Below are 15,177 nucleotides of genomic sequence, written 5' to 3'. Positions count from 1 at the left end.
GAGTGTACTGCTGGAGGATTGAGGAGGACAAGCGTTATCAGACACCAGGAGGAAGGTCCTGTGGTGAGGATAAAGAAGGTGTTTGGAGGAGGCCATGGGGAAGTAGCCCAGGGAGTTGTAGCTGTCATGCAGCTGTCACAGGAGACACTATAGACAGCTGCAATCCACAGGGCCCTGGGGTGGAACCTGAAGTAGAGGGCGGGCCCGGGTTCCCCCCAAACCTCCCAACTCCTGATCAGACACAGGAGGGAGCTGACCCAGACTGTGGGTTCCACAAGAGGGGAAGATCACTGAGGTGAACAAATCCGTCCATAAGTGCAGGACCCACCAAGGTAGAGGAGGAACTTTGTCACACCGTGTACCAAGTGACCCAGATTGCTCTGAATCAGTTCCCTGTCCTCTTTGTTACTTACCACTCCTCCAATTTTTATGTCATGGGAGGACTTTATAAGTGAAGATTCTACGTTTTCTTCTTGGTCATTGATTAAACATGTTAAATAGAGTAGAGCCAGGAATTGATTCCTGTGGGACCCCACTAGAAACACACCCACTCGATGACAACTTCCTATTTACAATTAACACTTTGAGACCTATCAGTTAGCCTTCTTCTGCAGCGTGGGGTACGGATCACTTGCTGGAAGATTCTCTGCACCTTGAAGTCTTTAAACCATGATTTGAGGACTTCAGTGGCTCAGACATAGGTTTGATACAGGAGTGGGTGGGTGAGATTCTGTGGCCTGCATTGTGCAGGTCAGACTAGATGATCATAATGGTCCCTTCTGACCTTAAAGTCTATGATTATATTTAATGTGTGCCAGGTTAAGTTCACACTGTTCTAGTTTTTTAATCAAAATGCTGTGTGGTACCAAATCGGATGCCTTTATATACTTAGATTTCTTGAAGATAATAGTGTTGACATAATCAACCAAACTTGTAATTTCATAAACGATATCAATGTAGTTTGACAGGATCTATTTCCATAATGATTTGCATTAATTACACCCCGCTCCTTTCATCAGCTGCTCCATTATCTTGCCTCGGATCAATGTCAGGCTGACATATAGTAATCCAGTCCCAGTACTTGTTCATGGACTGATCACCATAGCCATTCCCCTTGTGTGATCATTTACACCCCTACAAGGTGGATTTTATAACACTACCTAGCCTCTGTACACCCACTGTGTCCGGCTGCAAATAACTACATGAGGTGCAAGGCAATGCAGAATCAAGTCCTCACTCCTCAGCCTCCCTGTTTTATCCTGCCTCCAAGAGGTGTGCAGGAGACAGCTGTCCCAGAGGAACTGTAACAGATCAGTGAGTTGCATATCTACTTGCCTACCACAGCAAACAATGGTAGTGCTGATTACAAAACCTCTCTCTCTGTAACTCGCTGGCACTTCTTACTAAGCAGCACCTTGCCCTGTTGTCTGCCTACAGGCCATTTATCAATAAATCTGGACATTTGTGTGCCATTAGCACTCCAACTATCTGGTAACATTCAAAAGTTGGTGAATGAAGCAGACCTTGGCTTTGTACTCTGTATCCTTCCTGCTGGGGGGCGGCTGTGTAATTTCGAACCCCCTCCCCCACCCATTCCACTCTGCAGGAATGGATCTGGCCTATTGGCTTCCTGTTTTGAATGCACACTAAGCTTTAACTGAGCCTCAGTCAATATTTCCCTTCAGGAGCAAGAAATCAGTGTCTGATTCTCCCCATGCCACACCAGAATTCTAAAAGTGTAGAGATAAGAAGGATGCTGCCAGGAGATGATCAGGGAAAGTGAGCTAGGATTTATGGAAAAACCTGGACACCGAGATGAATCTTACAGGGCTTCCTGAAGACAGCTGGGCTCTGTGGTCCTGGGCTCCATGGAGCTGGAGCAAGTGGCATTATCAATGAACTGAGACAGGGCAACAAGAGGCAGGGAGCCAGGGCATAGACATTGTGCCTCCCCCTGGATGGGTTTGTCTATTGACAAATTCTTTATTCACGTGAGGTTTGGGCAATGTGATCCCAATCCTTTTCCCACTCTCCCCCCTGCAACCAGGTAGCCCACAAGGATTCCTGCCCCTCTCCACTCAGGTGTACTCATTGTAGGAGGCACAATCAGGCCCTACATACATAAGCCAGCTATCTTGGAGTACACTGAATAAGAGTGGGAGCAGCAGAATTTTTGGCCAAGGACAATGGGGATAGGGAACACCAAATGTAGCAACAAGCAGAATCTCTGTGTATGGTATCATCTGAGAGGACATCGCAGAGTGACCTGCATGGGACTCACTTTGCTTTGGAAGGGATGAAAGACTGTAGCAATTTTACTGAGCTCTGAGCCCATGGATCTAGGGGTGTTCTGGAAAATGTGTTCCGAATTGTCGCTTATACCACTAAGGCCGTGTCTCTGTCAGGACTGTGACAGACCCTTATCATGTAACAATAAGCATGGTGTGATAAGGCAAGATAATACAAGCAATCTGACTGGTTAATGAGCGGGGCAATAATCATCCTATGTAGCACTTTTCATCTATTGGAACTTAGCCATTCAATAGACATGAATGTCATTATTCTCATTTTATGGATGGGGAAACTGAGGCACAGAAAAGCCAAATGCCTTGTCCAAAGTCTCACAGCAAGCAAGTGGCAGAGCCAGGACTGCACTGCCTCCCATCATAGCTCTCTTGAGCTGCTCTGTACACAACTGAAACTGGCCTGACCGATTACAAAAATGCTTGCAGTTATGGATTTTTTCCACTGTCTATTCATATTTGTGATTATTTTGGCTGCAATCGTTTTCTGAAGGTGCTGGGATCCCTTAGCTGTTCTTAGAATGCCAGCTGCTCACAGGTGTTCATTAATGCCTGAGAAGTGCCCTGCATTAATGCTTAAGGAATGGCACAATACCTCCCTGCTGTTAATAAATCCAGCCCAGCATCCCTTAAAGCAGAATGAGTTGCAATTAAAGGACCAGATCTTCAGCCCCAAATATGGGTTGGCTGTTGGCAACTGTTCCAGATCATGCGGTGGGCTGAACTAGTCCTCCCTGAATCCCAGAATTAGGGATGTGTAAGGTGTCCTATTCCACTCCATTGGCTCTTATGCCAAGTATAAACCTGAAAACTGGGCCTAAAATGTCTATGGATTTAAAGCTCTTACGGGTCTGAAAGACATTTCCGATGAGCATAATGGTCAAAACTGTTTAAAAAGCTTTTGAACGAGGAGAAACTTCATAAGGGCACCCACTGGATTTGGTCTGTGGCTTGGTCTATATTGGGGGTTTCAGCCATAGTTAGCCGGGCACCAGTGCAAACTCCAAGTGTAGACAAGGAAAACTAGTGCCCACTCTTTAAAAAAATCTTCAACACATTAGAAAGGGCTTACTACAGAGCTATCACAATGATTTGAGCTCAAATGACCAAACAAGCTGAATAAGTACATAAGAACATCCATACTGGGTCAGACTAATGGTCCACATAGCCCAGTATCCTGTCTTCCGAGGGTGGCTTGTGCCACATGCTTCTGAGGGAGTGAACAGAACAGGCAATTTAGCAAGTGATCCAGTCCCACCTTCTAGCAATCAGAGCATGGGGTTGAGTCCCTTACCATCTTGGCTAATCGCCATTGAGGACCTGTTCTCCATGAACTGATTTAATTCTTTTTTGAACCCAGTTATACTTTTGGCCTTCACAACATCCTCTGGTAATGAGTCCCCCAGGCTGACTGTTCATTGTGTGAAGAAGTGCTTTCTTATGTTTGTTTTAAACCTGCTGCCTCTTAATTTTGCCCCATGACCTCGTAGTTCATTAAACCCATATTCACTTTCTCCTCACCGTTCATGATTTTATAGACCTCTATCATTTCCCCTTCTCTTGTGTCTTTTCCAAGCTGAACAGTCCCTGGGTTTTTTTTTAAATCTCTCCTCATATGGAAGTTGTTCCATGCTCATAATCATTTTTGTTGCTCTTCTCTGTACTTTTTCTTAGTTTATCAACATAAGGTTAAAAGGGGACTTGATCATGGTCTATAGAGGGAAAACATTTCTGGTAGTAGAGGGCTCTTTAATCTAGCAGACAAAAGTATAACAAAATCCAGTGGCTAGAAGCTGAAACTAAACAAATTGAGACTAAAAATGAGGCACAAACTTTTAACAGTAAGGGTAATTAACCACTGGGACACATTAGATAGGAATTCTCTGTCACCTGAAGTCTTTAACTCCAGACTGGTTGTCTTTCTAAAAGATACACTTTAGCTCAATCAGAAATTATGGGTTTTGTACAAGAGTTACTGGGTGAAATTTCGTGGCCTGTATTATGTTGGAGGTCAAACTAGATGATCATAATGGTCCCTTCAGATTTTTTAAACCTATGAATGTGAAAACCATGATATATATAATTTGAGTTAACCTTAGTTTCAAACTCCACATGTTCAAATGGCAGCTTTCTTTGTCTATACTAGGATTGTTAAACTTCATAGATTGCTACCGCCAATGACTAAAATTGGTGCTAATCCCAGTGTAGACAAGACCTAACTGAACTTATTTTAGTTGTGTGATGATTGCTGTAGATGCAGAATGATTGTTTTATGTATCCAGAGAAAATTATATTAGGAAACCCACATACAACAGTATATGCCTTACTTTTTTAAGGCTGAATCCCTGACCACTAGTTGCTGTATCCTTGATCACACCTAGTTGGAAAAGAAAACAAAATATTATTATTGTCTAAAACTTTCCTGGAAAATGGCTGGAAAAATTAAAATGCTGAAAAATTTCATCTGAAAACTGAAAGTTTCCATGAAGAAAATTTAAATAAAATATTTGGTTTTGGATTGAATTGCCCTGAATTAAAATAGTTTGGTGTGACAAACCAAATTGAAATGTTTTGTGTCAATTTCAGATTAAACTGTGTCTGCCTGCACTTATTCAGTTCCTCATGGGAGTTGTAGTTCATGCACCACATGCCCCCTTCTCCTTGGGGGTACAGGTTCCCTGGCCAAACTACATCTCCCATGATGCACCATGATCTTCCCTGTTGTTGACCCCTCTCAGTGTGTCATGTGATTCCTGTGGCTTGGTGCATCATGGGAGATGTAGTCTAACCAGTGAGCCCTGCCCATAAGGAGAATGGGGGCATGAGATACTCAAACTACAGCTTCCATTAGGCACCATGAGGATCATTATCGACATACGCGCAATGTGCCCAGCCATTTAATGGTATCATCATCAGCCAGATAGAGAGCTGGTAGCCTGCCATCAAAATAAGTCAGTGAGCACTCAACAAGAAAATGTGACATAGTCTAAAATTGACCATAGCTGCATCCTGGGTCATTAGAAAAACTCCATTTAAAGAGATTGACCACAGAGTTGCCCTGTCCTGTTCCAAACCGCTTCAGCAATGACCACAGGTGCCTTGGCAAATAAAAACCTGGTGGACAGATGGTTGGGTCACTGACGAGAGAGTGATTAACGACTGTTGTTATTGACCACTCATTGCGCCAACCAGATTCCACCATCATGTTCTGTGGTGGCATAAGTGACCATAAAGAGTGTCTAGAAGACAGGTGAGCTAGTGGGCGGTAGAAGAGGTCTGTGTATAATGGCAGGTCGCTATTCTCACAAATCTTAGCCAGCAACTTGACAGAGGACTTTTTACGGTGAATAAGGGGCGGAGCTATGTTACTAAGTATCAGTAGCCATGGTAACGGAGTTGCCCATAAAGTTCCGGTAACTATACACATAGCTTTGTTAAGGTCTACATAGACCAGCTTCGTGTGAGACGAGTGACACCAGACAGGAGCACAGTGCTCTGCTGTTGAATATCAGAGGGCAAGGGCTGATGATCTAAGTGTCTGGGTGCTTGCACCCCAGGTTGAGCCAGCCAGTTTCTGAGCAGGATGTTCTGAGTGCTAACTTTGGCTGCCATCTTTCTCAAGTGGTTGTGGTATGTTAATGACTCATCTAATGTCACAGCAAAGGAAAAATGGGTTTGGATCATGCTGCAGACGTTGGGCATTGAGGAAAATGTTTAACTCGTGGCTTGCGCTTGCATTGTGCAGATGGAATACACTGGAAACGGTCTTAGAAAAGCTCGGCTGCAGGCATCATTGACTGCAGTAGTCTGCCAGGAGCCTCTTCGTTCAAGACTATGTCAGTTTCTGAGAAGGCATGAGCTTGGTGTTATCAGCATAGATAAACTTGCACAAGAGTGTAGCTGGTAGGTCATTGATATACACATTGAACAGTATTGGCCTTGACCACCTTTATCAAAAATGGTTTTCAAAAAATCTAAAGACAGGAGCCATCTTCTTGGATTTAACTGCTGCCTATGACACAGTTAGGCACAGAGGCATTTTGTTTAAACTCCTTAGAGTTGCCCTGCATTTCTTGGTCGAAGTAGTAGAACTCTTTCTCTAAAACATAAGAACGGCCATACTGGGTCAGACCAAAGGTCCATCTAGCCCAATATCCTGTCTTCCGATAGTGGCCAATGCCAGGTGCTTCAGAGGGAATGAACAGAACAGGTAATCATCAAGTGATCTGGTCCTTGTCACCCATTCCCAGTTTCTGGCAAAGAGAGGCTGGGGACACCATTCCTGCCCATCCTGGCTAATAGCCATTGCTGGACCTAATCTCCAGGAATTTATCTAGTTCTTTTTTGAACCCTGTTATAGTCTTGGCCTTCACAACATCCTCTGGCAAGGAGTTCCATAGATTGACTGTGTGTTGTGTGAAAAAATACTTCCTTTTTTTTTTTTTCTTTCTGCCAATTAATTTCATTTGGTGGCCCCTAATACTTGTGTTATGGGAAGGAGTAAATGACACTTCCTTATTTACTTTCTCCACACCAGTCATGATTTTATAGACCTCTATCATATCCCCACTTAGTCGTCTTTTTTCCAAGCTGAAATGTTCCAGTTTTACTAATCTCTCCTCATACGGCAGCCATTCCATATAAAAAAAAATAAGTATTTACACAATTCCTATCACAACAGTATCTGAACACTTTATTATTTCTATGTATTTGTCCTCACAATGCCTCTGTGAAGTCAGAAAGTGCTATTATTTCCATTTTACAGATGGTCTGAGTGACAGAGAGACCTACTTAAGATCACATAGGAAGTCTGTGGTAGAGCAAGGAATTGAACCCAGAACTCCTAAGTCCCCTGCTATCATCCTAACCACTAGACCATCCTTTCTTTGAGCAGGTGGTTTAGAGTACACATGGGCAACTGCAGTAGCTCTTGGATATGTCAGCTCAGCAATCTCCCTCAAGGCACTGGGATATCTCAGGAGGATATGGTTTCATGTCAAGCTGACCCAAAATAAAATATTTTGATTCAGGAGTGTTAAAACATTTTATCTTGATCAAAAATATCATAAAGAAATATTTTGACATTTCTGAATTAAAAGTTTTGATTTTCAGCTGTTTGTTTTTACAACAAAAATTCAATATTTGCTAAGGAAAGCAAACAATTTTTGCAAAGTATTTTTAGCCAAAAATGCACATTTCCATTGAAAAACTGTTTCAGTGGAAAACTTTCAGGCAGCCCTCACCTTGGCCTGACTGCTGTGGGCTTTATGGGGTTGGGATTGTCTTTCTCCTACTGGTTTGGTAGCAGCTTGCACAACAGGGCCCCATTCAAATAAATAATACAACATAATATCTTTATTCAGTTATTCTTTGGCTAACTTTAGAAGATTTAGTTTACAAATATTCAAATGTCCTGCAAAAAAGATCAAGAAAAAGAGTCTGTTCTTATCACCCAAGGAGGTCAGCTTGTCTAATTCAGCAAAGTGTTGGTATTAATGTGGATGTAGTATTAATGTGGATGTATTAGAGGCTTATGTTCAATTTCTTTTCTGTTTCAGGGCTCCTAGAGGCAATTGCTGATGTGTTTACGTAGGAGCCATGGTCATTCTACGCCAGGTAAGATAGTTGTTCCCTGTACTTTAGAGCTGCTCATTTTAAAATGTCACTTTGTTAGCTAACAGAAGGCCTGTTTGGGGTTGGGTTATTTTTAGCCTATTCTATCCCTTTATAAGGGACAGTCGAAAGATACACCTCTTGTGCCTATTAGCCTGAGTCCTTGATTGGCTTAGTGGAAATCATTGCACTGTATAGCCCAGATTAACTGGAAAGAGTTTTACCTCACGTAATGCACTACTTATATTTTCTTGTCCGGGGCCAAACATGGTGAGAGCTGCTTGCAGATGTTTGATATGGACATTTTTAAAATAGTCTTTCTTCAAGGGATAATCGTCTATATTTGATGTTGATTTTCACTGAGGTTCTACTTTAGCTGTGTATAATGGAACCATGGGTGTCTTTAAAAAAAATCAACCAAGTTCCTGACATAGAGACTGGAGACTGTCAAAATCTGGTCTCATTTAGGACGTGACCCTGAAAGTTGCCCTCTCATTGGGCAAAGCACTGAAGCACGTGTTTAACTTTCAGCACGTGAATTGTTTCAGTGTCACTCTGGTCCTGCCCCAGCAAAGCATGTGCTCTATCTGGATTAGCAGCAGGATGCTCAGTGCCTTGTAGAATCAAGCCCTTATCCAGGTGGCCACGTGGAGTGACTCCAGTGAAGTCTCTTTACACCAATGTAAACAAGAGCAGAATCTGGCATGCTGGACACTATTGACTAGAAAAAACAACAAGGAGTCCTTGTGGCACCTTAGAGACTAACACATTTATTTGGGCATAAGCTTTTGTGGGCTAACTGTCCTATAGTAGGTGACTACTGGGTACCCTTCTGGATCTGTCAATCTGTTTCTTCACTTCACCAGGTGGGTATTGTAGTTATAAGAACACTTGATAGAGATCCTGTAGGTGTTTGTCTGAAGGATTGGAGCAAATGAGATTGTATCTTAGAGCTTGACTGTAGACAATGGATCGTGTGGTGTGGTCTGGATGAAAGCTGGAGGCATGTAGGTATGTATAGTGGTAAGTGGATTTCCAGTATAGGGTGGTGTTTATGTGACCATCGCTTATTTCCACTGTAAGTCTAGGAAATGGATCTCTTGTGTGGGCTGGTCCAGGCTAAGGTTGATGGTGGGGTGGAAATTGTTGAAATCCTGGTGGAATTCCTCTAGGGCCTCCTTCCCCTGGATCCAGATGATGAAGATGTCACCAATGTAGCACAAGTAGAGTAGCGGTGTTAGGGGACGAGAGCTAAGGAAGCATTGTTCTAAGTCAGCCATAAAAATGTTGGCATACTGTGGGGCCATGCGGGTACCCACAGTAATGCCACTGACTTGAAGATATATATTGTCCCCAAATCTGAAATAGTTGTGGGCGAGGACAAAGTCACAAAGTTCAGCCACCAGGTTAGCCATGACATTATCGGGGATACTGTTCCTGAAAGCTTGTAGTCCATCTTTGTTTGGAATGTTGGTGTAGAGGGCTTCCACATCCATAGTGTCCAGTATGATGTTTTCTGGAAGATCACCAATGGATTGTAGTTTCCTAGGGAAGTCAGTGTGTCTCGCTATCTTTGAGTGCTGGTAGCATAGGGCCTGAGGAGAGAGTCCACATAGCCAGACAATCCTGCTGACAGGGTGCCAATGCCTGAGATGATGGGGTGTCCAGGATTCCCAGGTTTATGGATCTTGGGTAACAGAAAGACTACCCCTAGGGATGCGTCTGTGTAGATTTGTTCCTGTGCTTCTTCAGGGAGTTTTTTGAGCAGATGGTGGTTTCTTTTGGTAACCCTCAGTGGGATCAGAGGGTAATGGCCTGTAGAATGTGGTGTCAGAGAGTTGCCTAGCAGCCTCTCGTTCATATTCCAACCTTTTCATGACTACAGCACATCCAGAAGGGTACCCAGAAGCCACCTATTACAGGACAGGCCGAACAAAAAAATAACAGAACGCCACTAGCTGTCACCTATAGCCCCCAACTAAAACCTCTCCAGCGCATCATCAAGGAGGACATCAAGAATACAACCTATTCTGAAGGACGATCCCTCACTCGCACAGACCTTGGGAGATAGGCCAGTCCTCGCTTACAGACAGCCCCCGAACCTGAAGCAAATACTCACCAGAAACTACACACGACACTACAAAAACACTAACCCAGGAACCAATCTCTGCAACAAGTCCCGTTGCCAACTCTATCCACATATCTATTCAAGGAACACCATCATAGGACCTAACCACATCAGCCACACCATCAGGGGCTCGTTCACCTGCACATCTACAAATGTGATATATGCCATCATATACCAGCAATGGCCCTCTGCCATGTACATTGGCCAAACTGGAAAATCTCTAGGCAAAAGAATACATGGACACAAATCAAAGATCCATCAAGAAATTGTAACTTAAAAAACCAGCATAAGAGCAATTCAATCTCGCCTGGACGACTCAATAACAGATTAAAAGTGGCAATTCTTCAAAAAAACCCTTCAAAACAGACGTTAAACGAGAACTGCCAGAATAGGAAATTATTTAACAAACTGAATATCATCAAATTAGCTTGAATAAAACTGGAGGAGGGGTCACTACGAAATGTAATTTCCCTTTGCCTGATACTTACCCTTCTTATCAATGGTTGAATGGCTATCATCAAGCTTGATTGCATTGACCTCATGGCACGACAAAAGTCATTTCCTCTCTTGATATTCACCCCTCTTGTCACTGTTGAGACTAGGGCCCGTATCACTTAATTGAATTGGCCTTGTTAGCACTGACCCCCACTTGGTAGGCAAACTCCCATTCATGGCTGGTGTGTGTGGTGTGGTTATATATATATATTATAATACTAATAGATATATATACTGCTACTGTATTTTTCACTCCATGCACTCGATGAAGTGGGTTTTAGCCCACAAAAGCTTATGCCCCAAATAAATTTGTTAGTCTCTAAGGTGCCACAGGATCATCGTGTTTGCTGATACAGCTAACACGGCTACACTCTGAAACCTGTTATTCTGACTAGTATTTCTAAAATGGCTTGTCAGGAACACTAAGATCAAAACGGAGTGAGCAGAAAATATAGCAGCAGTCTTGCACGGAGTGCTGAAGGAGCATCAGCCATCAGATAAACAAACTGCACTTCACTAGTTTAGATAAGGGATTAATTTCTTTTCCATCGCATAAAACGTTGCAACTTGCCTTTGAACTGAATTTATTAGTGATGCCGTTTCAGGAACTGACGCGGAAATAACAACAAACACTGGATGCCAATTTAAAGAAAGTGCATTCAGATTCAGAATACCCTGTTCAAGGTGATGCTTGACCGCTTTGTGGTCAATATTGGTAGAAACACACGATGGCCTGGTTAACACTAGGGGGTGAGGTCGAGTAAGAAACACAATTCAGCTACGTGAATAGCGTGCTGAGTCTAAGTATCTATATTTGACATATCCTCCGTCTCATTGTGCGGGCTGGGTAATCAGTCACACGCTCCGCCTGTCGACATTGCCGCTAGCCGCTGCTCGCTCTGGTGACTTCCTGGAGTCACAGGAGCGCTTCGGACAATTCGATATACGCGTCTAGATGAGACGTGATATATCTTATCCTTGAAACTTGAATCCGCTACCTGCCGAGCCGGCGAGTAGCATAGACATAAACTGTAGTGAGGGGGCCCACTCCCGCGCTCCTGAGGGGGAATAGGCCAGAGCCAGGTGCGCCACGGAGGGGCGGAGGCCTGCTGCCTGTCCCCGCCCAAAAGTCAGGGGCGGGACAGAGTACAAAAGCCCGCCCCAGCGCCCGATTAGGAAGTAGCTGCCGGAGAGGCAGCCGCTGGGGCCCGAGCTCTCACTCGGGCCCGGCCTCGCCCCTGTGCCCGGTAATCCGCAGGTACTGCCTGACCTCCCCCTGGGGCATACCACAGAAGAGCCGACTGAGCTGTCCAACGCGCAGCCGGTGGAGGAGCGTCTGGACTCCTGACACCTGGTACCTCTGAGGAGTGACTGGATCTCCCGACACCCGGTCCCCTGAGGAACACATGGTTTGGGACCCCCGGAACGACGCTGGCGAAGGCACAGTACCAGCAGATTGGAGGGGGAGGTTGGCAGTGGCGCGGGGGAGCTGACCCCGTCAGGCCTCAGACTCCACCGGAACAATGTCAGTGTGTTTCGATGGATCCCCACTGACACGTTCAGCTGGCGTTGACTGCTGTACGGGCCCCGGGCTGGAACGCAGTGCAGTTGGAGGGCCTGCGTTCCCCCTGCCACCCCCTTAAGGGTGGCAGACTCCCCCTCCCTTGGCCTGGGGAGGCCACCTACAGTGGTTGCCTTATCGCTCAGCCCCTGCTGAAGGCCTGAGTTTAGATTGTGTGTTGCCCCGCCCTGCCCAAGGGCCTGGGCCTAGATACTGCTACCTTATCGCTCAGCCCCTGCTGAAGGCCTGAGCTTAAACTGTGTGTGTTGCCCCGCCCTGCCCAAGGGCCTGGGCTTATATAGATACTGTTACCTAGTGCTCAGCCCTGCTGAAAGGCCTGAGCTTAACTGTGTGTGTTGCCTCGCGCTTGGGCTGGGCTTATATATACTGTTACCTTGTCGCTCAGTCCCTGCTGCAAGGCCTGAGCTTAACTGTGTGTGTTGCCCCGTCCTGCCCAAGGGCCTGGGCTTGTATACTTCTAGCTTGGTGCTCAGCCCTGCGGAAAGGCCTGAGCCTAGACTGTGTGCTGCCCGCTCTGCCCAAGGGCCTGGGTTTATAGACTCCTGGCTTAGTGCCCAGCCCAACTGACAGGGCCTGAGGCACTTACTAACCGTTGTCGGTTCCCTCAGCACCGCAGCAAGGGACGGGCCTGAGGCCGACGGAGCATGGTGAGCTGGTGCGGCTCCCCTCCGCCCTCAAGGAGGGTTGAGCCCCGGTCCTGCTCTACTACACATACCCATAGTCATTGTACAGAAGTGTTCAGACTGTATCAAAGTTTACTCTGGGATCCATAGTGAGCCAGATCTTCAGTCCCATTCACTCTGTCTGTGCTTCTCCTCTGGTGCAAAGCAGATTTAAAGTGGCCTTAGAGTGGACTGGGGAATCCTCCTGTGGTGGCAGTTTAGGTTGGACATTAGGAAAAGCTTCCTGTCAGGGTGGTTAAGCAGTGGAATAAATTGCCTAGGGAGGTTGTAGAATTTCCATTATTGGCGATTATTAAGAGCAGGTTAGACAAACACCTGTCAGGGATGGTCTAGATAATACTTTGTCCTGCCACGAGTGCAGGGGACTGGACTAGATGACCTCTCAAAGCCTACAATTATATGATTCTATGATCATTTAATAATTCAGATACCATCAGCCTATGGCAAACCTTACAAAATCTCTAGCATATAAATAATTAATAGTCCCACTGCCTGCTCTGGTATAAGATTTCGTAAAGTTTCCAGTCAGTTCAAGTGTTACTGTAAAGTAGATAGAGATCAAAAAATAAGATTTTTAAAAAAAAAGCCTGAAATCCCTATTCGCTTATTATTTAGTCCTTCTTTAAGCAAATCTCTCCATGGGCAATGAGTGGGTGCAATAAATGAATAAGGAATTTGGCTCCTTATGAGAAGAAATTAGAGCTGGTTGAATGTTTTCTGCTGAAATTTTTTTTTTTTCCAAAAAATGATCTTTTTTGGAAAAAAAAAACAGAAATTTTTGTGGTGTTGACTTTTTTTCATTTTTTTCAATGGAAAACAAAAGAAAAACATTTAAACTTTGTTTTAAAAAATCTAATATTTCTCAGTTTAATTTTTTTCAAGAGAACCTCCACAAAAAATGTGCAGAAACATTTTATTGACATTCTTTCTGCAGTTCTTGAAACCTAAACATCACACTGTCTGGTTCCAAAGTGTTTAATTGACTACAGACACAGGGAAACTGACTTCTTTAGATTTTTACTGGTTATTGTAAGTGAAGTACAATAAAACCCACAAATAATTTAAATCCTCTCCATTGTGATAAGCTAAAAGGCCATTAGTAACATGAGCACGCATCTTTATTGTTACATGTATGGGGCCAGATTCTCAGCCTGATGTAAATTGGTGCAGCTCCACTGAAGTTAGGGGAAGTATGTCAGTTTACACCAGCTGAGGTTCGGGCCAATGGTTTACATCTGAACAGTCTCTATTTTAATACCATGCTCTGAAGAGTTGCAGGTTATGGATGGTTGCTTATAGCCAGCAAGAATAAGTATTAATATCTTCTTGCTGTATGTTCCAGTTTATGCATCCAATGAAGTGGGCTGTAGCCCACGAAAGCTTATGCTCAAATAAATTTGTTAGTCTCTAAGGTGCCACAAGTACTCCTCGTTGTTTTTGCTGATACAGACTAACACGGCTGCTACTTTGAAATAAGTTGATTGTGATCAAAGATTTGTAGAAATATACCTGTGCACGTCTTGATGCTCCTTGAAAAGCTAGTGTTTGGACCTTTCTGCTTTTCAGAGTTGTTTCTCCCGTGTGTGTTTTCCTTGAATGCAGACAATTTTCATATGGTATTCCCTCCCCCTCAATGCATTCCCTCCCCGCTCTTCAATGCACAAAAAGTCTCAGAGGCCTGATTCTCCTCTGACTTACACTAGTGTGAATCAAGGAATTACGTTGCTGCACATCTGATGCAGGTAAGAAACAGGCCCTTTCTTGGAGGAACTGATCCTTGAGACCTGAGTTCTCGTTGGGAAGAAGTAGCTCTGAGCAATGAGGAGAAACTGCATTGGACTTATATGTAGTTCTTTTTGCCTTCCACTCAGCAAATTAGAAGAAAAGGAAATATTGTTCTTCAGCAGAGCCTGCTGGCAGCCTCACTTATCAGCTTTAGTCACTGGCAAATTGGTCCTGGCAACTCCTTTTTGGTATACAAAGGGGGGAAAAAAGAGGGGGGGACTTTCCAGATTCCTGTCTGGTAACATAATGAGCTTGTCTGGCTGCACAGAACATCAGTGACTCATCCTCAGTGTTTACTGTTTCAGTTCAAGCAGTTACATTTTTAGATCTGGAAATAAAACCAAAGAGATACGAGCATACACAAAACACACACCACACACACACACACACACACACCCTATGAAGTGTAAGTGGTTAACTCCCAGAGCATTGCCTTGCATTGAGAGTGTAACCCTTCTGCCCCTCTGAGTTGGCAGCAACAAGGGCCGGGTTCAGTATCCAGGGGTTCCGTTTCAGTAACACAATGCATAACCGGCTCGAGCCCCCACCCAGTGACCTGGGACACTTACATACCACACCCTCCTGGGC

The 15,177-nt window shown here is 44.4% G+C and overlaps 1 protein-coding gene across 2 annotated transcripts in view; it reads left to right on the top strand.

Moving 5' to 3' along the window:
* The window catches only part of MYO7A (myosin VIIA), a 188,876-nt gene that overhangs the window by 32,722 nt on the left and 140,977 nt on the right, over nucleotides 1-15,177 (top strand). For both annotated transcript variants that reach the window (XM_032771522.2, XM_032771520.2), the window contains exon 2: nucleotides 7,862-7,919. In XM_032771522.2, the coding sequence (XP_032627413.1) occupies nucleotides 7,902-7,919 (18 nt within the window). In that variant the 5' untranslated portion in view covers nucleotides 7,862-7,901. The remainder of the gene's footprint in view (nucleotides 1-7,861; nucleotides 7,920-15,177) is intronic.

This window comes from Chelonoidis abingdonii, chromosome 1 (genome assembly GCF_003597395.2).
Source record: "Chelonoidis abingdonii isolate Lonesome George chromosome 1, CheloAbing_2.0, whole genome shotgun sequence".
NCBI classification, from domain to species: domain Eukaryota; kingdom Metazoa; phylum Chordata; order Testudines; family Testudinidae; genus Chelonoidis; species Chelonoidis abingdonii.
The sequence above is the reverse complement of the archived record's forward strand: the minus strand, read 5'-3'. Positions and strand labels throughout refer to the sequence as shown.